General features: G+C 32.1%; 1 protein-coding gene across 6 annotated transcripts in view; it reads left to right on the plus strand.

The window, feature by feature from the left end:
* Positions 1–210: 210 nt before the first annotated feature.
* The window catches only part of LOC129235199 (serine/threonine-protein kinase mig-15-like), a gene marked incomplete at its 5' end in the record, with an annotated part of 59,812 nt that continues 33,568 nt past the window's right edge, over positions 211–26,454 (plus strand). For 4 of the 6 annotated variants that reach the window (XM_054868899.1, XM_054868900.1, XM_054868902.1 and 1 more), the window contains 14 exon segments: positions 211–255; positions 356–436; positions 6,280–6,328; positions 7,778–7,839; positions 9,789–9,879; positions 16,050–16,122; positions 16,234–16,291; positions 16,674–16,728; positions 17,082–17,339; positions 18,233–18,499; positions 21,110–21,285; positions 22,603–22,850; positions 25,358–25,393; positions 25,897–25,958. In XM_054868899.1, the coding sequence (XP_054724874.1) occupies positions 211–255; positions 356–436; positions 6,280–6,328; positions 7,778–7,839; positions 9,789–9,879; positions 16,050–16,122; positions 16,234–16,291; positions 16,674–16,728; positions 17,082–17,339; positions 18,233–18,499; positions 21,110–21,285; positions 22,603–22,850; positions 25,358–25,393; positions 25,897–25,958 (1,561 nt within the window). 6 annotated transcript variants of the gene reach the window in all.

Raw genomic sequence — 26,454 nt, forward strand, 5'->3', positions numbered from 1 at the left:
TAAATGCCTGCTTTCTAAATTAAAGCTCTCTAAAATGAAGTAAACTGACTTCTTTTGACATGAGAAAAATTTATCAACCAGGACATCAATCCTATAAAAAGGTTGCATTCCTCCGCCCCAAAGAGCACTGTTTCCGTTTGATCATAAATCCCAAGTATGAAAATTTCGTATTTGAACAAAATAAACTAACGTGTGTATTTTCTTTTCTAGGATGAAGAAGAAGAAATAAAATTAGAAATTAATGTTTTAAAAAAGGTATTTAATTTTCCCACCTAACATTAAAAAAATAATCCGCAGAAAATATTTTCAGAACATTTATACAAATGTATTTTCTAACTTGAATTTTTATTTTTAGTACTCTCATCATCGAAATATAGCTACATATTATGGGGCATTCATTCAAAAGAGTCCTCCTGGTAAAGATGACAAGCTTTGGGTAAGTTCTAAACTTAGAGCATTTAAGAGCATAAATATTTATGAGGCTTGTTTTTGCATCCAATTATTTTCTCAAATGATTAATGACTTTCTCCCGTGTTTTTTTTCTTCATGTATTAGATATTTAAATATTGCCATCCATAATGTGATTTATATATTTACTACCGCTACCCGCACAGCTTTGCCCGTAGCAGAAAATTAAAAGGTCATTTGGTTCGTCTGTATATATACATAATGGATGATGAATTTCTCGCCAATATGCTATGTTAATTTGCTCGTCCATGTTACGGTAATTTACCTGTCCATGTTTTGGTAACTTACTTGTCCATGTTATGATAATTCGCTCGCTATTGCTGCAGAGGAATTAATTCCTCCAATGGTGGCTTAAAAAATAGAATAGAGAGGGGGAAAAAAATCGAATTTTCGAAAAATCGCTTCGAGGTCCGCACCCTCATTCTACAAACTAAATTTGTACTAAATTTCATGGAAATCGGCCAAATGGTTTAGGCGCTATGCGCGTCACAGAGATCCGGACAATTATCCCGACAGAGATCCAGATATAGAGAAACTTTGAGCTTTATAATTAGTAAAGATTATTATTATTATTTATTTTTTTGAATCATTACTGTGATGATTGAATTCCCTCCCCGCCCACTTTTTAGTACTTACTAAACCTTCATGAGTAAATGAACCCTGTGAAAGTGCAGAGGTATAAAATCTGCTTCAATTGTGCCGAATTGCGGTTCTGAACTGCTACATTCTACTCCAAAAATGATGAAATTTGCCGATTTCGCGTCCGCCTGCACCGAACATAAAAAAAATCTAGTTTCCTTTTTAAAAACTCTTTTTAGTTGCGCTACATTCTGGTTCAAAAACTGAAATTTGTCGATTTTGCACCTACGGGAGGTCAAAAATGGAAACTTAAGTTCATTTTTAAAAGCCCGCCCGAAAATTTTTTAATCCGAAAATAATTTCTTCCGATTTTCGGCAGCGATGCCAAAAGTTAATAAACGATTTTCTACTTTTTCAATGCTGTTCAGAGTTCTCTTCCAATTTTGGCAGAAGGCTCTTAACCAAATCTTTTCTTAACCGAATTTCCCACTTTTCTTTTTGCAATTTATTTCTCCTGATTATTTATTCTTCCTAATAAATTCCCAATATTTAAAATTTAGCTTAATGTTGATATGAAAATTCTGTTGACTAATCCTATCGCTTCATGGTCGTATGTTGCGGTATTTTACTATGTGAGTTGTAAAATTAAATGCAGGGAAGTTGAGAGTGCTGATTACAGCAAAACACTAATCAAAATTTATTCGCGAAATTTCTCTTCAATTTGCGTCGGGAAATCGCTGCTGCAAATTCGGCAGATTGTTGTAAGTGAAAATTATTTTTAAAACTTCCTCACTTCTTACTTTTTCATTTCCCGTTCTGCTTAAATTTTAGTGCTAGAATACATGCGGAAACAAACTGCAAGCGCATTGAACAGCAATTTTTGATAAATTAAATCCGTGAAGCTCGAAAAATTTCTTCTCTTGCTAATATTTTTCAGGCTGTTTTTGATGCATCTAAGTTATATTTTAAAACCATTTGCAGTAGATCTCTAAGATTTAAATTGAAAATTGTCTTAGGTTTTACTCATATGAGGTAGAAATTATGTTTAGAAGCAATGCAACGTCGTACATGTGCTTCGCAAAAAATTGCATGTCATGCTTGAAGGTTCAATCCTCTTGCATCCTAAAACTATTTCAAGCATTTCGGAAACTAGAAGTTGTTTTTTCTCATGCTACATTAAATCAGCTTATTTAATTCTTTATTTTAATTATGAACAAATTATTTTTTTAAACTTCATTCAACAGGGCTTTTTTTGGACTTCGAGTATTGGAATAAATGTAGAAATGAACTACAAACTGATGCGTGTGAATGCAGTTTTTCATGAATTAAATACTAGGGTGGGCCGAAATAAGCCGAAATTTTTTTTTTTTCGAAATCGATTTTTGGATAGCGCGCAAAAGTTGCGTGATGAGCTAGTTAGCACTCACAAAAAATTCCTTGGATATTAAAAAATATCTAGCCGGCGCTATTTCACACTAAAAAACCGAAAAAAATGAGAAAAATGAATTTTTGTCGAAATTTTTTTTTAAAAACTAAATTCCAAATATTTTGCTGGAATGCACCGAAAATGTTATATAATGAGCCAGTTCGAGCCCATAAAATGTTTCATTGATTTTAATGAGCATTTAATCGCTCCTTTCGGACATCAAAAAATTGGAGAAAAATGAAAAAATATTTAATTTTTTTTAAATCATTGTGAAAATTATTTTTCAAAATTAAATCATAGACTAATTAATTAAATAGCACTATTAATCATAGTAATTATTATCACGCAATAATATCATACATTTTCAAGAATTACATATAAAGATAATAAAATTTTGAAAAAAAATCTTCAAATTTGATTTATAATACCTCATGCATAATGAATATTATTTTTTAGAATAATATTGTCCCTTGTTATCAAATGATGGAAGTTCTTTCCTAGCTTGAAGTTTGGCACGAATGTATCCATCTTGTGCAGTTTCACCACGAACTTATGTTGCAGCTTCGGTTATTAGTTTCACACAACGTTTCACAGCTTCCGTGTGGCATTGAAATTTCTCGAAACAGCTGTAGGCTGTTCTTTGCACATTTCTTTTAATTGTTGGTCTTTTAGATGCATTGTAAGAGGTGGCTCTGTTGCAACACAGTTTGCCCAATTAACTAAATCAGCGACTTCAAAATTGAATTTAGGACGCTTAAAAAATCGTACACCATCCGAGCTCTTCGTCTTCTTATTTCTAGAGTTCAGAATGCACCTAACAGCTAATTCCCGAATGTATTTCCTTGAGTTGAACAACATAGTCAACAGTAGCTGTTCAGGATGAGCGAAATATGCATTATTTGTTACCTTATCCACTTTTCCAATAGCCATTTTTCTTACTGTCCTTTGATCAATTAGAAATTGTTTTTCTCTATCAGGGACTTTTGCTTTTTTTCTGCAATTACACGAATATAAATCTGCGCATTTGCAGGCACAAACGTCAAAGTCGCAGCCTCTGCTTTAAATTTGCCTAGCTTTGATTATAAAAGTTGCGTCTTTATATTTTTAGCATTTTTTGTTGCGCTGTTATATTTAGAATAATAAGATAAAATCATGGCAATCACTCTTCTTATCGAAACAAGGGGAAGGGAAGCACGCCCCTAAATATCAATAACTTTTTTTGCAACTACAGCGGCCACACTTGCTGAAGATGGTTGCTTACTTCCTTCTCCCTTTATTTGCATTCTAGTGATTTGATAACATCTGATAATGTCCTCATATGTTGGAAGAAATAAAGCATTGGGAAGAGACAAATCTCTTCCAGGTCCAAACAATTGGAACCGAAGATTAAAAAATTAGCATCTTATGTAACTATTTTTTTATTTGAGTGTGTGCATTTTTTAAAATTGGCGTACAAATGTCGCATAAAATTGATTGAATTTTCACTGTTTTTTCTAAGTAACGTATTGCGTAACATTTCAGTATTTACTTATTTTGAAACTACTTTTAATTTTTTTTTATTTTTTATTTTTCCCATGTGTCAATCTTAAAGGAGCGTAGCTAAATATTCTACGATATGTATAAAAGACTTTGAGGATTTCAACTAATTCACTGACTGATACTTCTGATGTTTGCTGAAACTAGCTTCAAACTTTTATTTTTAACCCCCCCCCCCCATTTTCTTTCTTTCTTTCTTTCTTTTTTTTTTTTGGAAAAAGTGCATTTTTGCCCTTTTTTCAGTTTTTCAAGGTCAAATAGCGCCGGCTAAATATTAAACAAATTTAACGAAATTTTTTATGGGTAATAACGGGCCCATATAGCAACTTTTCCGCACTATCCAAAAACAGATTTCCAAAAAAAGTTTTTTCGGCCCACCCTATTAAATACGTGGGTTTTTAAATTATACTTCTCATAACATTGTTTGTCTTCAAAATTTTGATTGACTTCGAAGATTAAAATATTGTTGAGAATTGTGTCTGCGCTTTAAGTTTAAACTTTTTTGCATCGTGTGAGTATTTCAATCGTTTTGAAAGTATGATGTTATTTTGACATAATCTAATTTCATACTTAAATTAGCTTAGTACATTTAATTATTAATTTTTTTTTAAATTTTGCTTTTAGGTAATAAATTATTAGTTTTAATTTGTTAATTCCTCTAAAGCAGCGGTTCCCAACCTTTTCCCCCTTGCGAACCCCTTCCAAACTCCGAAAGAAGTTGGCGAACCCCTTGGGTACTAGGTAATAAATAACAAACGAGGGGGGGGACGCGCGCGCGCGCACACACACACGCATTGACAATAATATTGAGAGATTTTTTTAGTTTGATGCTGCTCCGTAGTTCATAACAAGAACGAAAACACAATTGCAAAATATAGAATTACAAATATTGCTACGAACTAAAATGATTTCTAAAAAATGAATACAAAACAAATTCACCGAAAAATAAACACAGTGATTATTCTGTGTTGAGCTTCCATCGACTATGAAAAAATTTTAAAAATGGGATATTTGTGGAACAAAGAGGCTCAAAAATAAAGTTTGGCTGACATTTTTCTGACCTAGGATACATTTATCTCCAACAACTAAATCAGAAATCAATTTAAGAATGATCTTTAAAATACCTTTCAGGGAACTTTCAGATTAACTAAATGAACTTTTTTTCTTGAAATAAAATGAGACAGATCTCTAGGTCTAAGTCTTCTTGAAAAGGACTACGAGCCTAACTGTTTGATAAAGACATACTGCGGGAATAAACGGCGTATATTAAAAAATAATAGAAGCGTCTATTTCCAATATACGCATTTACTCCAATTCTTACATAATTTTTACTAAGACAAATAGTTTTAAGCTCACTTACTACAAAAGAAATTTTCTACACAAATTTCATAAATACCTTATTTACATATAGCGCAAATTAAGTTGCATGGTTAAATTCCGTTGATTTTTTTTACTGGGTAAACCTCACACTGCCAAAATTTCAACCACGAAAATTTTCTATAGTAATTAATTTTTCATACTTCCCGTGGTGTTCTTGGATTGCTAGCCATTCTTTCCCTTTTTCGACAAGAAAGCTCGAAGTAAATTCTAGTCGATGTAGTGTGAAAATAATAGCAACTAACAACAGCGTAATCTCACTTCTATGCATTTTTGACTCAACACAAAAGAAGAGCCATAGCTCTTCGTCGGACTCAAATGGTAAAGAAACCAAACAACAAAATATTTTAGACACTCGTATGTGCTCCATGTAATGTTTTTATCAAGTTTAATCAAACTTTTCTGTCAAAAGCTTGTGAGGAGACGAAAGCTTTCAAATTCTTTCATCTGAGGACACTGTATTCACAAAAAGAGTTTTTTCAGCATGGCTTCAGGGCTATCATTGTCAATGGAAGCGCTAAAACTGGCACTTTGCAATGACAGAGTAAGCCATTTAAATGTAAAATGTGTCAGGAAGTATGCAAATATTTTCATGTTAAGAGTATCGAATGTGCGAGAGACAAATGAATAAAAAAGGAACAAAATTTGCCTGAAACCACTTGAACATCCGAAACAGGCATGTTAAAACTCTGCCATTACAATATTTTTTTCGCGAACCCCCTGAAAACCTCTCGCGAACCCCCAGGGGTTCGCGAACCACCGGTTGGGAACCGCTGCTCTAAAGTGTTATTTTTGTAACTTGATTACTGCATAAAAATTATATAATCAATCATTCTTATAAAATCAATGAAAATAAAAGGCACTAAAAAGGGTTTTTTCTTCCTTTCTCACAGCTTGTTATGGAATACTGTGGAGCTGGTTCTGTCACTGATCTAGTAAAATGTAAGTTTGTTTTTGAACTTTTTTCAAACAAGTTCAGGTCTGTTTCTAAAAAGTCCATTTTAAATTGCGACTGATTATGAAATGTTACACAAAGCAATTTTAGATAGTTAAAGTTCTTTTGAATTTTCTAGTAAAAAAATCCTGAAGAAATAAACTAATTTTTTTTTTTTTTTAATTTACTTTATTTTGAGACAATTGAAATATTTATTTTGCATCGTTTTTAAATTTCTCAATAAAATTGAATGGGAAGAGTGAATCAAAATTTATGTCAATTGGTCTGTCATATACAACTGTTCTTTTGATACAGCTTAAAATTTTTTTTGAATGAGCTGCAATTGAAAGAGCACAGTGAAACAATGAAACATGTTATTTGATGTATAAATCAATTACTCTCCTCCTCTGTTATCAAAATATAAAATCTTAAATTTGGACGACATTTCAAAAAAGTCGGCAAAATTTTGCTAGAAATGGGCACTTAAACAACCACTGTAGCTTCATTAACATTGAAATATTTTTAAACTATGATTGTTGCTTCAAGAGTTTTCCATTTTTTGTGCATTTTGTTCCAATAAAAGGTGAGATAAATAATTTGTAGGGATTCTGAGATAAATAATTTATGAGTCAAAAACATGTTTCGCTGTGCTCTTTCAATTTCTACGTATTAAAAAAAATTTCTTTATTATTACACTTGTAAATTACACTCATTATTATTAAATTCGTGTGGTTCCCTGGAAGAAAAAATTCATTATTAGGACTTTATACTAAAACAAGTCTCACAAGTCTATAACTATATCTGCTTTTACTGTAGATTCTTGAAGAGAAATGTTATATTCTCCAAAGCTTCAAAAGCTCCAAAAGAAGATTTGAAAATATTTAAGATATAATATACACACTAATTCCTTTACATATTCTTGCAAACATTTTCGATAAATGGTATCAGGTCCTGGAGCTTTTGTCACTTTATTTCTTTTCAAATATTATGCATTTTCTTTGGTAAAGACAACGTTAAGATCAACATTAGCTTGCATATCTTGACCACTGATTGCTGCCTTTAAGTGCAAATTTAAAAACACTTTTAATTAAAGCTTTTTGGATTCGTTATTTTAGTATCTTTTTACTTTTTATCAAGTGAAAGATATTCATTATTAGAACTCATCATGAGGATTATCTCTAGCTAAAATTTTAAAGTAATAATCCTCAAAAAGATTTGCATTCCGAATCATGAGTAATCTATGATTCAAAACAGTTACTCCAGGTTATAGATTTTTATGACAGATTTTATTTTCACTGATTTTGTTCATTCACTTTTCAATTTTGTATTATTCTTAGTGTCATATTGCTATGTTGCAACACTGTTAATTCAAAGGCATGCATTACTTTTGTCATTTGAAGTATTTATTTTATATTGTGTTAATGACTGCTGTTGTTATTGTTGTTAATATTTTACAGCTACAAAAGGCCAGTGTCTAAAAGAAGAGTGGATAGCTTACATCTGTAGGGAAATTCTCAGGGTAAGAAAAAGTTATTCTGCTGACAAAATGTTTTTGGTTTTCTTATGAAAAGGCTCTGACTCCAACCTACTCATACTTGTTTATTTTTAAACATTAAAATTAGAGACTTATTGAGTAGCACTTTGGCCGAGTACAGAGTACTTGGCCTTTCACTACTTGGCTGAGTACCGAGTACCAATTATACCAATTATGTTTTAAGAAGAACCACCGACACACACATGAGGAATTTTGAACTCATTGGAATAGTAGTATAGGCCTCCTCATAGTACCATGTAATCGTTTTTAAAACAAAATTCCAGAGAAAGTTTAATTACGCATTATTTAAAAAATTTTGTTTGTGTCAAAAATTTTACAAAAAAGTTATTTTTCAAACTAAAAATAAACAAATAAATAAAAGGTATGATTAATCAAGTTGGAATTGAAACATTATATTAATCTATTATAGTTCTAGTCTGCCAAACATAAATAATTTTTAAAAGCAAAAAAAAAGTTAGAAGCACAAATGTACAGGAACACTGTAGACACGTGTTTCTGTGTTGCGAGATACTTCTTTTTTAATGCACAAAATGTGAGCTAATGAATGTAAAGACATCTGACAAAAAAATCTGACTTTTTTCGGATGTCTTTAAATCCATAAGCTCACATTTTATGCATTGAAAAAGGCAATCCTTGTAACGCCAAAACACATGTCTGCAGTGTTCCTGTACCATTACATTTGTGCTTTTAACGTTGTTTTATTTGCTTTTATTTTTTAAGCAAAGGTATTTTTATGTTTCTTATAAATAATTTTTGTTTGTAGCATATAAATCCATTTGATAATATAAAAATTTCATATTTTCTATACTTACCTTTTTTGCCCCATTTTCAATGAATAAGTTCAAAAAACTTTGTGGTTATTAAAATAAAGATTTACTCCATTAAAGCATAACAAACTTCTTTATTCTCAAAATTTAAATTTGACTTGTAAATTTGAATTGTAAATAATTGCAGTATATTATATGCTTGCATTTTTTTGTTATTTGTAAGATCTGTCTTGAACAATATTAAATTTTTTACAACTACTCGATATTGAATAGTATCTGATCAAAATTTGGTAAAGTACCGAGTGGTTACCGAGTACTGTGTACTTCTCTAATTAAAATACCACTTTTTTTTTAAAGGTTAACTAATGTAAATTAATTCATAGATCAAGATTTTAGTTTTCTAGCTGAAGATATATATTTCTAAAGTATTTCAATAAGTTTGTATAAGTATGTAAAGAGGCAGATTAGCTCGTTTTGCAGACTAAACTTACATTTTGCTATTCCTCTGGCATTTTTATGATTTGTAACAGGATTAAATTTATTTTCTGTTTAAGGGGGCGTTCTTATTCTTAATCATCAACATTATCTTCAAAAATGGAATTAAATGTAAATATAAATAAACTTTGATATTCTGCATTGTTAAATCCTGCAACTTTAAGTTTTTGATAGCAATTATTCCCACAAAACTTTATTTACGACTTGCTGAGAACCTTTTCAACTCTATTTTGTCATTTACATGCTCATTTTATTGTGTTAACCACATACCTGTCATTAAATGTGTGATGAAAATTTATTGCCTCATTCAGTGCAGAAGCTGTGTCTGTGTCTAACATTTTATGTTGTTGATGAGTTAATTTAAAACACTAACAGGGGGTGACCAACCTTTTTTTAGAAGAGTGCTGCTAAGAGGAGAAAAAAGCAACACTTGCCTTTTTTCAGTTTTTTTAACACGCTGAAAGATTTTAAAAAGTTAAAGATTATTTGTTGGCTATCTATGCAATTTTCCCCTTGATATTGCAGTTTTTTCACATAAATCTGCATAGTGGATATTAAAAAAATAGTACAAATTAAAGAAAAAGCACTTTAAAACTATGTTTCATATTATTTTAACCTAATCTGTTTATCTATATAATGTTTTTTTTTCAGGGTCTTAGTCATCTACATGCCAATAAAATAATTCATAGGGATATAAAAGGCCAAAACGTCCTCCTAACAGATAACGCTGAAGTAAAATTAGGTATAATATTTCCTAATGTACAGTACAAAAGGGTTGGACAATGAAACTGAAAAATCTAGAGCATTTTATCAATACCATTAAGACCACATTTGGAGGATGATGATATAGCATTTGATCTTGATATCATGAGCTATACGTTTTCTTGTAGTGACAATAGGAATTTGGAATCCTTTTGTTTGTATGATTGACTAGTTCACTATGTAATACTGGATAAGGACTCCTGACTAGCTGCTACAAAATCCCCAAATATTCTCAATAGCATTTGACAAGGACGGATCCAGAAAATTTTCAAGGAGGGGGCCATTGATTTTTTATTTTACTTCTTTTTACCTATAAGTTTTATCTATGCTTGAGAGGCAGTTGGAGCAGCTGTCACTGCATTTTTATCTAAAACAATTGAAATGTAGAGATTTAGGCAAAGAAGTCCTCAAACCTATTCCTGTCCTTTTCCGTTGAAAGATGCTAAAATTGCGTGCTAGAACTTCAATTTCATAATAATTATGGGGGAATGTTTTGAAAATCTCTCCCTCACCCTAACACTATTGAAGGTCGTCGAAAATTTTTCTTTAAGGAACTTCAGTTTCGAAAAAATTTGAGAACTCAAGAACTCTCCTTCGAAAACAGTTTCGAAGGAGAGTTCTTGAACTTGAACCCATTCTTTCCCCCAGCACTACTTGTGGTGTGTACAGTCGCTTCTTCAAGATTTAAATTTCGAAAAATACCCGGAGGAAGACCTCCAAACTGTCTTCCTAACATTGTAGTCCAGTCAATAGATACATTTTGCCTTGCAAAAAATGGGGTCAAAGATTTTATTTTTTTAATTTATACATATTGGTGCCGACATGGAAAAACCAAGTTATCCAACACGAAAGACCCCGGGAGAACTTTTGGGGGCCGAAAAACCACAAAAATGTATGACTTTTTTAGTTTTTTCCAAAATATCACCGAAATGGTTCAACTTAGAAAAAAGTTTTAAATGTAAAGTTTAAAGAACATAAAATTTCCTACAACTTTTGCATTTACAACTTATTTGTAGCACAAATAACAAGCTTGCTATAGCTCTTTGAAAATAGGCAGTTTTCCTCCACTCCGAAAAAAAAAAAGCTTTCGCACCGAAAGCAAGGCGTCATAACTATTAGAACTTGAATAGAACTTTAGTTTCAGAGAATTTATTGACAGTTAGAGTAGTTTGAGTTTCTTGCTCCCCCCCCCCCCCTGCTGGACACAGAGTAGCAATTCTGGCTGACAGATTAGTTCCCACTAGACTCCAAAAACAAACGATGTATTATGAAACTGAAATGCATATATACACATTCATTTAAAGCACATACGACGATGCAATAATAAAAAAAAAACCTTCCCCACTGCTCACGAACTAACTTTTCTGATCTGACAGAGGCAGTCTTCATCAGACTCCAATAATAGATGATATATTGCTGTTTGTAACTAGATTACACAATATATACGTACATTTGAGGGATATAATTCGTACATTCTAGTCTAATTATTGCAAACAGAGATGCGATTTTTAAATATTAATGTGAAGGAATGAATATTAGGCAGCTAATAAGCAAATAATCAACAAATCAACACAGTCATGCATCCTATGCTCTGATACAATAATAATAATAAACCCTCCCCCACCGCTCACGAACTAATATTTCTAGTCTGACAGAGGTAGTCTTCAATCAGACTCCAATAACATATGATTTATATTGCAGTCTGTAATTGAATTACATAATCTTCTCATTCATTTAAAGCACATAATTCGTATCATCTATTCTATTACAAGCGAAAATGCAATTTTCGAATATAAATGTGAATGAATAAATGTTAGGGTGATGATAAGCAAACAATAGATATAATAATGCGTAAATAAAGGTACAATAGTAATACGTAATGAACACTTTGAAAAAATTCTGCAGAAACTGACTTTTTGAGGCATGAAAAACCCAAAAGAATTACCTTTCAAAATGAAAATCAAGATGTAGAAGCTTAATACAGATTAATTACAGACAGAATAATACAGATCTAAATTACAGAGAGATTCTTTCGACCTTAAAGCAAATAGAGAAAGGACAACAGAATACGCTGTGTATCTTCTTCGAAGCCGTTTTGAAGGTCCAGGTTCTCCCGGTTCAGAATCTGTAGGGGGTAGAAAGAAGCTGTGGTCCTTTAATTGTTCATCTCCTTGTTGCAGTAATTCCAAAAGCTCCTGGAACAAATCATCTTCTTCAGCAGTCTCATCCAAAGATGAAATTTCTGCAACATTTTCACAATTTGTGCCACTGCAGTGTTTGCACGTGCTGGAGCATTTTAAACCTGCCTTGTGACAAGAACAGGCTCCAGTACAATTTTTCTTGCAGGTACAAGGCACAATCTTCAAAAGATTCTGAGTAACTGCGAATCTCTTTTCGTGTCAACATGCATTACACCTTGCTTTCTGCGTTCCCAACCCCATTTCTCTGGTTCAATTATGTTACCCAAACAACTTTGAATTTGGTGGTAGAACCAATATGAGTGATAACGTCCAGCATCCCCCTCCCTGCACATTGGAGGTAGCCCTGCAAGATTTATCTTAGCCCTGTATTCTAGTTTCATAAAAAGATTAAATTGCAAAGTATCCAAAGATAGGTTCAAATACTTTACGTCACCTGTGTATAATATTTGTAAAATGTTTTCTCCAGCTGCAGCTAAGGCATCATGATGACAGATTGGGTTCATAAATACTTCAATAGCTTCCTTAATTTCAAGAGGTTTTTTTTTTTTTTTTTGACTATTTTGTACAACTTAATTTTGCTTTGGCCAAAGATTGCCGAAATCGTATCACACCCACTAAACGCATGGATGAAAAGAATATCGCTGGGGTCAAACTTAAAAGATATAGTGGGGAAAAAAACAAATCACAAGCATTCCCTCTTCCAGGTTTTAAAAAGAACAAGTTGCTGAAAGGCTGTCCTAAAACTGTCATCAGTACCAACAGATCTATATCCTCTCGCCCACTATAACAACCTTTTCAATTTCTTTTGCCTTTGAAAGAGCAGTAAGTAAGTCGGCATCATCTTGAGTCTGCATGACTTCAATGCCACTCTTCGAAATATGTCTCAAGAAGTTGAATAAGACAATTCTTGTTGTTATAATTTGCCAGTAATCTTTCTTGAGGAATTTAGTTAACATGTTAGGTTCAACCATTACTTCAAGGGAAGAGATTGATTGCTCATTGATATAGCATTTGTGACAGGCAGTGTGAATTGTCACTTCTTTTAAGAACTTCAAAAAACGCTGATGTTCTTCATTTTGCCGTTTTGCGCTGCATCTTTGAAGATTTTCTATTCCCTTCTCCTTCACAAACTTTATTTCGCATTCATGCAAACTGATTTCGCAAATAATAATTATAACAATTAAAAAAAACATCTTGGTCAGGCATAATCATTTCTAAGGAAAAAAATTATAATACAGAACACACAAATTGATAAAACATACTCTCGCTCAAACCCTGAAGTGACCAACATGAGTAGCTATTGAGTCGATTCATCTCATTTGGAGAAAAAAAAGGGGGGGGGGGGATGGAATGGGAGTGTTTTGTTTAAGTTAAAGGGAACGGAGGCATTTACCCTCAACTGTGAAGGACAAATGATTCCCAAGGTCAGACTGCCGGCGTTTCTCCTTTTTTCCTCCGTTATCCGATGCGCTTTCACGCACTTCGCTGGGGGGTTCAGAAAAAGTGTGACTTTCAAGAAGCTGTAACTCGCTTGCTTTTCATGCTACAAAAATGTTGTAATGACAAAAGTTGAAGGAAATTTAATCCCCTTTAACATTTGCATTGGAAGTTTTTTTGTAATTTTAACCATTTTTGAGATATTTTGAAAATACTACAAAAAGTCACAAATTTTTGGGGGTTTTCGGCCCCCAAAACTTCTCCCGAGGTCTTTCGTGTTGGATAACTTGGTTTTTCCATATTGGCACTAGTATACACAAATTTAAAAAATAAAATCTTTGACCCCATTTTTTGTAAGGCAAGCCCGTTTTTTTCTACCTATTGACTGGACTATTGGCAAATATCGTCTAAATTTGCCTTTTTGAAACTTCAGTTACCGAAATTTTTCGAACCCCATTACTTTCCTCAGCGTCATCAAAGATGACTTACAGTTGAGTTTTAGGACTTCAATTCGGAAAAAGTGCCGGTGCAAAATCCCTCAAGGGAGGGGCCATCGCCCCCCTCGCCCCTCCCTTGCATCCGTGCTTGGCATTTGATACTGGTGACTGTGCTGGCAGCTGTAAATCGTCTTCACTTAATTGCTTTCCTTGCATCACCAATGCTACATTATTACCATGACAAATTTCAATGCTTGTTGGAGCATGGGGTGCACTGGATCCTCCTGAAAGGTTCAAGCTTACTGTTTTTGGCAATGATGTATCCATCAATCAAGAATAATCAATGAGCCTAGAGAATGGCAGGACATTTCTGCCTATAGCAAGATATCTATTTTTTACAGTGGAGATAAAGCAGTCCAAGCTGCAGTGTCGTGATTCATGTCTCCTTATGTGGAAAATCCTGGAGGTGGACTGTTTAAAAAATACTTCATATTTTAGCTGTACACAAAGTTCAAGACTTGTGCTGCTGGCATCATTGAGGCCAACCTTTTGCATTTGCATAGTTAACTAAGAGCATGGTAAAGCTGTCCATCTATAAATACTAAACTTGTGAAGCTAATGACAAACCATTCTGGTGAAAACAGATGTGCGACAGAGATGCAAATTTAAATCTGTAGTCACTGCCAAGGGCGGATTTATGGGAGGGTAAAAGGGTCAGCTGACCCCCATGTGACAAGAACCTATTACTATTATAAAAGTCCATTTTTTTTGAATCTGAAAAAAAAAAAGTTCATGGAATCAATATTAACCTTTTTTTACCACATGTGTGGGCGTTGTGTGTGCATGCATTTTCCAACTAGTTTATAGCTGTAATTGCTTACATTTCAAAGCTTATGGTAATGTGACCAGTCTGTCTGATGCCTAAAGAAATGGGCAGTTGCGTTTTGATGAAAATTTGAGGGAAAATGATCCATAGCACAAGTTGCGGCGATAAAAATTCAAGGGGGAAGGATTTGAAAAGGTTTTGCTCCCATTTAGGGAGGGGTGCACACCACCCTTGGAGTCAAGGCACCTCTGCTTAACTAATACCTTTTGCCTAGGAGGTATAACGTTGGTCATTGAAACTTGACCCCCCCCCCCTACAAAAATTTCTGAATCCACCCATGATTACTGCAACAACTCTGATTTCACCTTTTTTTGGATACATACCTACATACCAATGTTAATGCCCCAACAGTTCTTTCTGGCAGCCTTGACAGTTTTTCCTTTTGTATGTTGTTTGTCCCTTTTATTAGTATACTAACATGACGGGCGACACTATAGCTCTCGATGCAGAAATACATGCTGAATTTGCTCCCTGTTTCTTTAACGAGATGAGCGCTAACAAGATGTCTTTTTTAAAGCTTTCATATTACATGTAGATACATGTAACAACTTAATTCAAGCAACCTTCACACATTGCTGTTGTTAGCTTTAAGTATTATCAGTGAACTTCTATCACCAGGTGCTGCTTGACCCAGTTTCAAGAATGTGATGCTATAATAGACAATGTTTCAGTTTTGTTGCCCAACCCCTGTATGTGATGTATAATCAATTTCTGTACTACTACTTTTGTTATTTTATTATATGTTATTTAGAAAATACTTTCATTGAAAATAATGAAATCTAATATTAAAAAAATATTGCTATTTAATAACAGTTTATTATTTATCTTAATTATTTTGTCTAAACAATCTAATTTACTATATGCTCTGCATTTTTCTCATTTTTCATTTAGTTATTTTAAACAAAGTGACTGGAAAGATCAGAGATTCTGTTTCGTGCATTTCGTACATTTTCATGATCCTCCACTTCTATCAATTCGATCATGCAACTGCTATTATCAAGTTACTTTTCTACTTTCATCTACAAATATTTTTTTTTTCATCATTAACCCCAGAAGTTTTGATTCTTATGTATCCATTTTTTGAAAGTTTTAGTTGAAATGAAACTTTCCAACTTATAATCGGATTGTGATTTTTTTTTTATTCAATTAAAATATATTATATTAATTTCCTTCATGATCTTCCCATTAGTTGACTTTGGTGTAAGTGCTCAGTTAGACAGAACGATTGGAAGAAGAAACACCTTCATTGGTACACCATATTGGTAAGATTTTAAGCATACTCGCGTAATAAATGTACAAAAAAATCAAGTTTAATAAATTCTAATCTCTTAATCTCTTTATTTTTTAAAGAACTATTATTATTATCATTACAGGATGGCCCCTGAAGTCATTGCCTGTGATGAAAATCCTGAAGCTACCTATGATAATAGGGTATGTGTATTTAGTTTATCCTTTTTTCTTATTTATTAAGTGGAAGAAATCCTACTTAAGGAAAAACTTCCCAATTAAATTTCAAATTTCAACCTAAATTTCCAGTTTAGTCATCCCAGAAAGAATATCAATCTTTTTTTTTTTTTTTTTTTAAAGGTTCTGCCCATAATATATGTATGTTTGTTTGTACAGATAGGCCATTAAAAAATATATGTCTCATAATAGACTGTAAGAACATGCATATGAGCCAAACCACAGTGAAGTTTTTCTTTGTGTAGGACATATTTCAAAAATTTTGTTGGCCCCACAATTCATTAAAGTTTAGTTTCATTTTTGAATAGAACTTCCATAATTGATGAAATTTTTTTAAATACTTTTCTAGAGCGATCTATGGTCTTTAGGAATTACTGCTTTAGAAATGGCTGAATCTCAACCACGTAAGTCTTTATTAGCCTTTTTTCTTCAATTTTAATGTAAAAAACAGTATGGAAATGTTTCTATTAAATGAATTTTCCATTAGCTCTAAAGGGAAATCTATTAAGTATTAAGCATATTGGGATTTATAATTAGATCTTCTTGAGTTATGGTGTTTATTTTAGCAATTATTTTAATTTGAAAAAAAAAAAACTTTGATTAGTTTAGCTTTAATTTCCACTATCTCAAACACAAGGTATATTTACTGCATACTCTGTGAATAAGAGAACTCAAACGTAAGGAAATATCAATTTTTGTAATTATTTTCCTTTTAATTTTGTATTGTGAAATTAATAACGAACCTTTTATCCAACAGCATTATGTGATATGCATCCTATGCGAGCCTTGTTCCTGATCCCTAGGAATCCACCGCCTAGGCTAAAATCAAAAAAGTGGAATAAAAAATTTCATAGTTTTATAGAAACTGTTTTAGTGAAAGATTATCAACAGAGGCCATATACAGATCAGTTACTAAAGCATCCTTTTATTCGAGACCAGCCAACTGAAAGGCAAGTTCGTATCCAACTTAAAGATCATATTGATCGATGTCGCAAGCACAAGAGAGGAGGTAAAGGTGCTAGAGATAAGACCATTTCTTTTATTACTCTTATTTTTAAATTCCTCAACTTTTATCTTGTATTTATGTGATAAAACACCAAAGCAAATAATCGTTAAATCATATGATTATTTGTTTGCAAACCAGTATATGTTAAGCCAAGAATTGGCATTAAAAGTTATATACAGGAATCTTGGAGGCATGTGGAACTTCCTGCAATCCATTAAAATAAAACTGCATGGAAAAAAAAAAAACTTAAGTTTCGAAAGCAGTTTCCTAAAAATCTGTATATGTCAACAGAGGTAGACATTTAAGATCTGTTTTACAGATGAATCTTTTAAAAGAAGAGGTTACTAATTTATTTAAAGTAAAAATCAAGTGACTAATATAGATAGTAACTCAAAAAAAGTGGAATTTTAATACATACAGGTATTTTTTAGTTTGGAAAATATGTTTATTTAAAAAAAATAAATATATATATATATTTTTTCCCCACCTAATGAGCATGCAATAATGAAACCTGCCTATAAGGGGATTTGTGCCTTAAAAAGCAGTTGAATTAATTTTTATATGCTGATCAGTTTTAGTATAGATGGAATTTTAATGTTGCATTTGACTTGTTTTACTTTGATTGCTAAGAGGACATGATGTAGATGAATTTAAAACTGATAAAATCAAATGCTACTTAAAATCGCTGACAAATAAAGAAAAGGAAGAACATCAGGATTAAGTATGTAAAAATACTTTAGTATTAATGTGGGAAATTTATGGGAGAAATATAATTTAAGCTTAAAGTAGTTCAACACAAGTTCCGACATGTTGTGATAAAACATGTTTTTGTGTTGATGCTTTTATTTGTTTTGATATGTTCATGTGAATCATCACTTAATAACTAAACATATTTCAATTAGGTGACATTCAAGAAGAATATAGGTATAGTGGTAGTGAAGGGGAAGAAGAAGATGTAGGATTAGCCGGCGAACCTAGCTCAATAGAACCAGTACAACAAGATTCTACCTTGAGAAGGAATTTCCAACAGTTGCAAGAAGGAAGGACATTAACTTCTAATGACTCAAAACCTTCTGGCAGCAGCTTTCAACCTCCATCAGCCCCTGCTCTCCAAACTGAAACACCTGCTCCACCGCCTCGACATCCTATTCCACCACAAAGACTCATTGGTAAAAATTTATTTGTGATATTTTATTTATTGATAACTCAGAACATCACAATCTGTGTGTATTGAAAATTTCTATACTTTCAAAGTATTATAAATATACTAGAAAATCATCCGTCAAGGGGTATGACGGGTGAAAATTGCTTCTAGCGAAGCCATTGTCTGTTTGGTGAAATTTTTTATAGTTGAAATGGTAACCCTAACTCCAGTGGATGAACCCTAAACTCCAGTAGATAGCGTTCATAGTTGACCGCTTTTTCGTTTCTTCATTCCACTGAAATGATACAGTCTTGTTAATAAAACAGTTAAGTTACGGGATCGAGTTCAGCCTTGTCACAATAAAGCCTTTCCCTGCATGTTAAACATTACCAAATTACCAAAACATATTATCAAATTATCATGACGTGGCGCGAGTTTTATTGTTGAAACACGCGGGTTATTCGATCATTGGCTATTATATATATGAGGATATTAGTATATAACTAAATTTAGCAAGTTATGTGCATTAAGTATTGGTTTTTCTTTAAAATAAAGTGTGCAGGTATTATGAAAATATTCATGATGGAATTGATTAAAAATTTAGATTCAGCACATCAACATGAAAAAAAGAAAAAACTATTTTAATACTTTAAGCAACAATTAAAAAATTTAAATTCGCAGGGTAATCAATGGCCAAGACTTTTCTTGTATGTTTCTGCTAGCAAAACAGGTTTTTATTCTTTAACTAGAAAGTTGCCCGTCTCGGTTTGACGGGTGAAAATTGCTTCCCTTCTTCCACATTTTAACAAAGCCATTGCCCATTCGGTGATATTTTGATAGTTGAAATTTTAACCCTAACTCCAGTGGATGAACCCTAAATTCCAGTAGATAGCGTTCATAGTTGACCGCTTTTTCGTTTCTTCATTCCCCTGAAATGACACAGTTTTACCAGTAAAACAGTTAAGTTACCGGATCAAGTTCAGCCTCCTCACAATAAAGCCTTTCCCTTCGTGTTAAACACAAAACATATTGTGAAATTATCACGCCGTGGCGCAAGTTTCATTGTTGAAACATGCGGGTTACTCGATCATCCGCTGTTATATACAGGGTGTCCACCCTAAAAGTGGAGCAATAGCTAATTCCTAAACTGTTAGAGATAAGCATATAGTTCCATTTTGAAAATATCTTATAATTGTACAAGGACTCGAAATTTGCGAATTTTTTGTCAAAAAATCAAATTTTGAAAAAGTTACAAAATTTAACTTTTTATACAGTGCCCCAGTCCTAGCCATGATATTTAGTAAAACATTCCCGACACGAGATAGCTCTTAAGGGCACGTATGCAAATCGACAAAGTGTGTTAATAGGAAAATTATGTAATTGGTTCTTGTTATCAGGAAGTATTATTAGTGACTGAAACCACTTTGTGAGCGCTGTTTATTAGCTCGAAAGTCTATTTATGATTAAAAGTTTTTTTTTAAAGAACCTCTTATTTTCATCCGCAAATATTAAGTAAAGGACTTTTTTTTTCTTTTTTTTTCAAATCAAATACTTTATTTATTAAACTATTATATTGATTTTTTTTTTCAAAAAGTTTTTGTATTTAATGTCAGGGGATTTTTTTTCTTTCTTTTTATTCATTTGACTGATTATCCTATGTTTACTAGATCATCAAATTATCCAACACAGTCGAGCCCTCTTAATGGAATAGCCTATTTTCCAAGAAAAATTATTCTTTTAAGTGGGATATTCCATAAAATAATAGACACCAACGGTTTGGCATTTGAAAATAAAAATGAAAATAAATGAAATCTGTTAAAAGGGGAAAAAAGTAGTATCATAAAATTATCGTCTGCAGGCTGAAATGAAAAAACAAGTTCTGAATTTGAAAAAAAAATTTTTTTTATTGTTTTCCCTTTCTTTTAAATGTACTTTCTTTCCCCCTTTATCAGAACACAGTAACTTTAAATGCAGTGATAACCTTTTGCATAAATTTGAAATTCAACACCTTTTCTAAAATCAAATTCACATACGGAAATTAGATATTACTGAAACAAAATGACAAACAAATAAAGAATTTTAAAACTCCTTTTAATCATAAATAGATCTTTGAGCTTATAAATAGTCCTTGAAAAGTCTTTTCAATCATTGATAATGCTTACTAATAAAAAAATAATAATTTCTAATGACAAGAATCAAAATAAATTTAAACCTATTAACACACTTTGTCAATTCACGGACACCCTGTATATGAGGATATTATGTAACTGAATTTAGCAAGTTATGTGCATTAAATATTGGTTTTTCTTTAAAATTAAGTTTACAGTTTTTTTTTGAAAATATTCATCATGGAATTGATTAAAAATTCAGATTCAGCACATCAACGGGGGGGGGGGGGGGGGGGGGGGGGGGGGGGGGGGTGGGGGGGGGGGGTGAGAGACTATTTTAATACTTTAAGCTACAATCAAAAAATTTAAATTTGCAGGATAATAATCAATGGCTGAGACTTTTCTTGTGTGTTTCTGCTAGCCAAACATGTTTTTATACTATATTTCTAATATCAAATTAGTGCTAGAAAATTTAAGAAATTTAAATTTTTTATTTTAAGAATCAAATTATTGTTATTGCTTTTTAGTTGTGCCAGATCCTCCACCTCCTAGCAAACCGTTACCACCAATTCCTGTTGATGGGAACAGGAAAGCCAAAGCAGCTACACCACCTAGAAATGGTCAAAATCAAATGATTCCGTTTCAGTCATCACAACAGAATCGAAATTCTGGTGTATTTAAACCTCCTGCTAGAAGACCAGAGGTATATGTTTTATATCATTCCTAATTTTATCAATATCATGGTCTAAATAGCGTTTTCAAATGTGTTTAGTCAAAATTTATGAAATCTGACTAAACATTTCCTTGTTGTATAATTTTAAGTATTTATATTTCTACAAAACATTTCAAAAACTTGATTACATTTAATTTGTTTAGAATATGTTCTTTGGATTATTATTAAAATATTGAAAGTTATTTACACTATTCAAAAATATATATATTTAACTTTTTCTAAATTTGTTGTGTTGTTTTCTTAGAAAATGATTTTCACCTCGCCTAGGCATTTTTACAAAAAAAAAAAAAAAAAAAATACAGAAATACTCAATTTGAGCATTTAGGTCTTTTGTAGATTAGCAATTATCTTTTGTATAGTTTTATTGCAGTGGAATTTTGCTTTGTAATCGATGTAATTTAAATTGAACCTGAATCACCAAAAAATAATTTAAAAAATACTGTAATCCCTCGTTACACTGCGCCTTGTCATATCGCTCATTCGAATACATCGTGCGATTCGTCTCCTGAAAAATTGTATTTAAAACAATGTTGCTTCACAGCAAAAAAAAAAAAAAAAATCCTCAAAAAGAATATTTTCTCCATTTTTTAAAAAAATAATCAGTGAACAAAACTGGTATGTTTCTCATACATCTAAATTTGTTGCAGTTTAAGTTGCAACTATTGATTCGTATTCCATCATAAAACAATACAAATGTTTAAAAATATTTTCTTTATATTAAAAAAACTATTAGCAAGCTCATTTTCTTTTGTTTTTAAAAAGAAAATTGTCTTAATGTAATAAACTTTTTTTGGTAAGTACATACATTTGTCATTAATTTATACCTTAATTGAATTGCTGCTTTTTATGACCTTGGTTGTATCATGTTTTTCAATTGACTCTCAAAAAGAGCAATATAACGAAAGGTTACTGTGATGTACTGTCTGTCCACGAGAAAAGCTTCCACCGTAAAGTCTGAACCCGTCGACTGCCATAGAAACGGACATGGTTCGTTTTCTGCAAGGGTTAGCAGGAGTTTTTTTTTTTTGAGCCATTTCGCCACTTGTCTTCTCACCTTTGTTCAGGCGTACAAATTTTTCCAACAACAAACTTCCCTTGGAAAAATGAGACATGCCTCGTTGCTATAACAATAGACATTCATAATCATTTCGGTGGAGCTTTTCTCGCAATGGATAGACAATGGTCTTGCCCTTTAAAATTTTGAATTTTTGTTTCAAAAATTACTATGTACCTTCTCAGTGGGAAGTATAGTTCTTCCATTTGCTCATGATGTTGTTATTCTTGTAGGATTTGGAAGTTTTAGCTGCTCAATTAAACGAATTAGCAATTGGAGGAGCTGGAAGTCTATCAAATAGAAATAATAATTGTAGAATATCTACAAATTTAGCTGAAACGCCTCCAGGAATAAATGGTATTATCTCTGAGAAGTCCGGGTTGAATAGAAATGGTTCTGATTCTGAAGAGGAAGAGGAAGAAGATGAGGGACAAATTCAGAATGATGGGACTCTCCTTGCATCTGACCCACCTCGTCCTTTGTAAGAAAATGACAAAAAATACATTTTAAAGTTGTTATATGTCTTAAATGTAAAGCACTTAAAAAAAATTTTTCGAAGGCTAGTCTTAAAGAAATGAAAAATAAATAATACATCTATCCAATTTCAATTAAATAATTATTTTTTTCTAAATGTCATAAGGTAAAGAAAAATTTTGTAGATTTTTTATAGAAAGTTTAGTCACACTATTTGAAATTTTGCATTGATGTGTAAAAATAAGTTATTTTTCTCTTATTGGTGTATAACTGGACCCTGATGAAAAGGATGCTAAGTACTTTTTGAAGCACTCACTCCAATTCATACTTGAATAAATATTTCTTAATAAGCATGTCATTGCTATAACTCAAAAAATAATCTCAGGATTAAAACAAAAGCTAACATATTGATTTACCCAATGAAAAATATAACCAAGTATTTTTTGGCACCAATTGCTCTGGTACCCCGCAATAGTTTGAAAATACAGATTATTTGTGTAAAAGATATCAAGGCATGTTTTGTAATAGTTGTGACACAATAATTTATACTGCTTCATGCTTGAGTTGAAAAAAACAACAGAAGTCACACTGTTACTGAGGAGATCCCGGAATTAAATTCAGATATAGCAAATAGATAGAATGTCATATTTATATATGATTAATAGGACATAATGTGATAGGATATATTAACAAAGGAAAATAGATTCAGTATCTGTATACAAACTCTTAGGAAATTCAGCCATCAGAAAGTAAATATTAAAACATTTAGGCATTGGGGGGGGGGGGGGTTAGAAATTGTTTGATAGCATTGAATTCTATAATTTATCTAAAGATGATCATAATTATCCTATTTCCCCACCCCAAACATCTGGTAGTATTCTCTCCATATGCATGAGTTGTAGTCGCTGCTTCAACTCACAGCTTAATTGCAACAACAATTTACAATGTTTCCTATGCCCTCATTCCAACCCAAAGCATATCCCCTGCCCCTATTTAACGCCTCCAAAGATTTAACCCTAGAGAAGTCGCGCTTCGGTCGATTCCCCGCCCGTTGTCAGATATTTCGCTCTATCCCACTACCCCTTATTCTAATAATGGGGCTCATCTGTATAGCTGAAGGTCAGACTCTCCCCAGCCCACACACTTAGTTCTGAGAATTTTCTTCGATATTTCAAGATTGCATAACTTTTGGAAATGTATGTTGGTCATTTAGACCAATAGCGCGCCATCATAGTCAGGAGTCATTTTCTCCCCAGCACTTCCTTTCTTCTGCTTTCGTCTCACGAATCGCTTCGGCGGGGAATAGACCAAAGCGGGAGCAATAGCGTAACAAAAGGAAACGCAACTTCTCTAGGGTTAAGTCAGTATGCCACATCAATTACTTGAAAAATTCCTAATGCTAATGTTCATTTTTCTAAGATCATTCAGATCTTCCTGCGAAATTCGAATTTAAAAAATGCAATTTACTATTTGTATGCATTCGCTTTCATGTGTCATTTTGAACTGTTAGACACATAATTTTTTTTTGTAGATGAGCGTTGATACAGATTATATTGTAGAATTTAATGTGGAAAGAATATCAAGCACAAAGTTGAAAAAAATAAAGATAAAAAAACTATAATTCAAGAATTTTGCATCAAGTTTCACATTTAATTTAAATGCACTGCTACTTTTACTTAAAGCAATTGTAAACCTAAATCTCAAAGAAATTCATTAAAAAGTAGTTTTCTTAGTTTAGTTTTTTTGGTAGGATATTTAGCATTTCAATCAAACATTCTTGCAATTTATTTTTACCACCTTGGTATTTCAAAAATAATTCCTTCCTACTGAACCAAAATATTAATAAACCCCTTTGTTCTGCTAACTGATAAATAAATTCATTCCTTAAAATCAGTTTCTTTAACTTCATAATCATTTAATGTTTCATCAGTTCTTGTTCAGTTTTAACTAAGTATGCATGAAAATGTTTGAAATGTTGTTATTTTTGTATGTGAGAAAAAGTTATTTTTGTGTTTTCATTTTACTTATCCCCCTCCTCAAGGGGGAGAGAAAAGTTCATACCCTGAAACTGTGAGAAGAAGACTTTTTCATTTTGTAGTTTTTAAAATTTTTTTTAAAGAAGTGGAAATGAATTGTTCATTCAATTTAAATTTAAACTGAAGGTTGTTTTAACCCAAAATTTTTGTTCAATTGAGAAAAAAAGGCTCTTTTTTGGTTAGTTATTGGCCCATAAATTAATTTGAATATAATTTTCTGGCTAGTGGTGTCTTGATTTTAATTGGGGACTAACATTTTTGCATGCCAGCTCAGTTAAGCTCTATTTGTATTCCACTGGTGAATTTCTTTCTTTAATTTAGCTTATTTTGGGGTCTGTTTGTTTAAATGGTCTTGAATGCAATTTTGTATATCTTAGTTGCTGGTTTAAATATTTAATTTCTTTCTTTTGTATGTTTCTGTACTTTTGATTGCTGTTAGTTATTTTTTCTCCCCTTTTGTTTTGTGCTTTATTTCAAGGGCCTCTGAAAATCCGATTGAAAATAGGATATCAAGGTAAGAAACCATAAATAATGTAATTTTGCTTAAATTTAGAACCGAAAGCCATTATATGATATCACACTTTATCTGCAAACTGATAAAGTGTAGCTCAGTAATGGTGCACATACTTTTTGAAAAAATATGCTTTTAACATAGCTCATTTCTATAGTTCTAACTTGCGGTTTTGTTTTACATATTTAGTTATGCAAGTTTTGGATATAAGTAAGAAATTTCTTTAGTAGCAAGAAAATGTAAATGAGTGTAGTAATAATCCTAAATGTTTTTTAACCGCTTATTTTGTGTCGATATTTTTGTATATTTAGAGTATTATGTATATGTCTGTCAAGTGTTGTGTAGTTTTTCTGCATGATAATTTTAAAAACTGCTGTGCAAATGTAAATGGGCTTAAATTTGCTTTTTGCATCTCCTTGCATGCTTAGTGGGTTTTAGGAGGAAAATTGACACTGTTTATTTATAGAAGTTATTGTTTTTGTTTCTTTATCTAATTGTTTTTTCAGGCCTCCTGAAGTATATAGTGAAGCTCTTCGAAATTTAGTTGATCATGATAAAATTCATGATGGTATGTTATCATACTTTTATGTTTTCCAATTTATTTCAAAAAAATCTATTTAAAATATGTTTTGCAGTACTGAATCCAGAATTGAATTAAGTTTTAGATTTTGAAAAATCATTCCTTTCTCATCTAATCTGTGATAGTTGGTAGATAAATATGCAGTTGAACCTTGTTTAGATGAAATCTCAAAACATGAAAAAAACATGAAACTGTCTGGTCTGGGGAGATAACAATCCCTTAATAATTAATCTGATATAATAAAGTACAGTTAAGATGGAATATTTATCTTTGTTTTGGGAATTTTCCATTCACGAAGTTCAAGTGTGTGTGTATATATTAATATATATATGTGCGCAAACAGACAGTAACCCCTCACTACTTTGCACTTTATCTGTCACAGCTTCACTCATATCTTGGCTTTTCAAATACACTCATCAACCTTCTCTAATCAGCTTGTGTTAACTTTTATTTTCCAAGTAGCGCATAATATTATTTTTAAGGA

This window comes from Uloborus diversus, chromosome 2, assembly GCF_026930045.1.
Source record: "Uloborus diversus isolate 005 chromosome 2, Udiv.v.3.1, whole genome shotgun sequence".
In the NCBI taxonomy this organism is placed as follows: Eukaryota; Metazoa; Arthropoda; class Arachnida; order Araneae; family Uloboridae; genus Uloborus; species Uloborus diversus.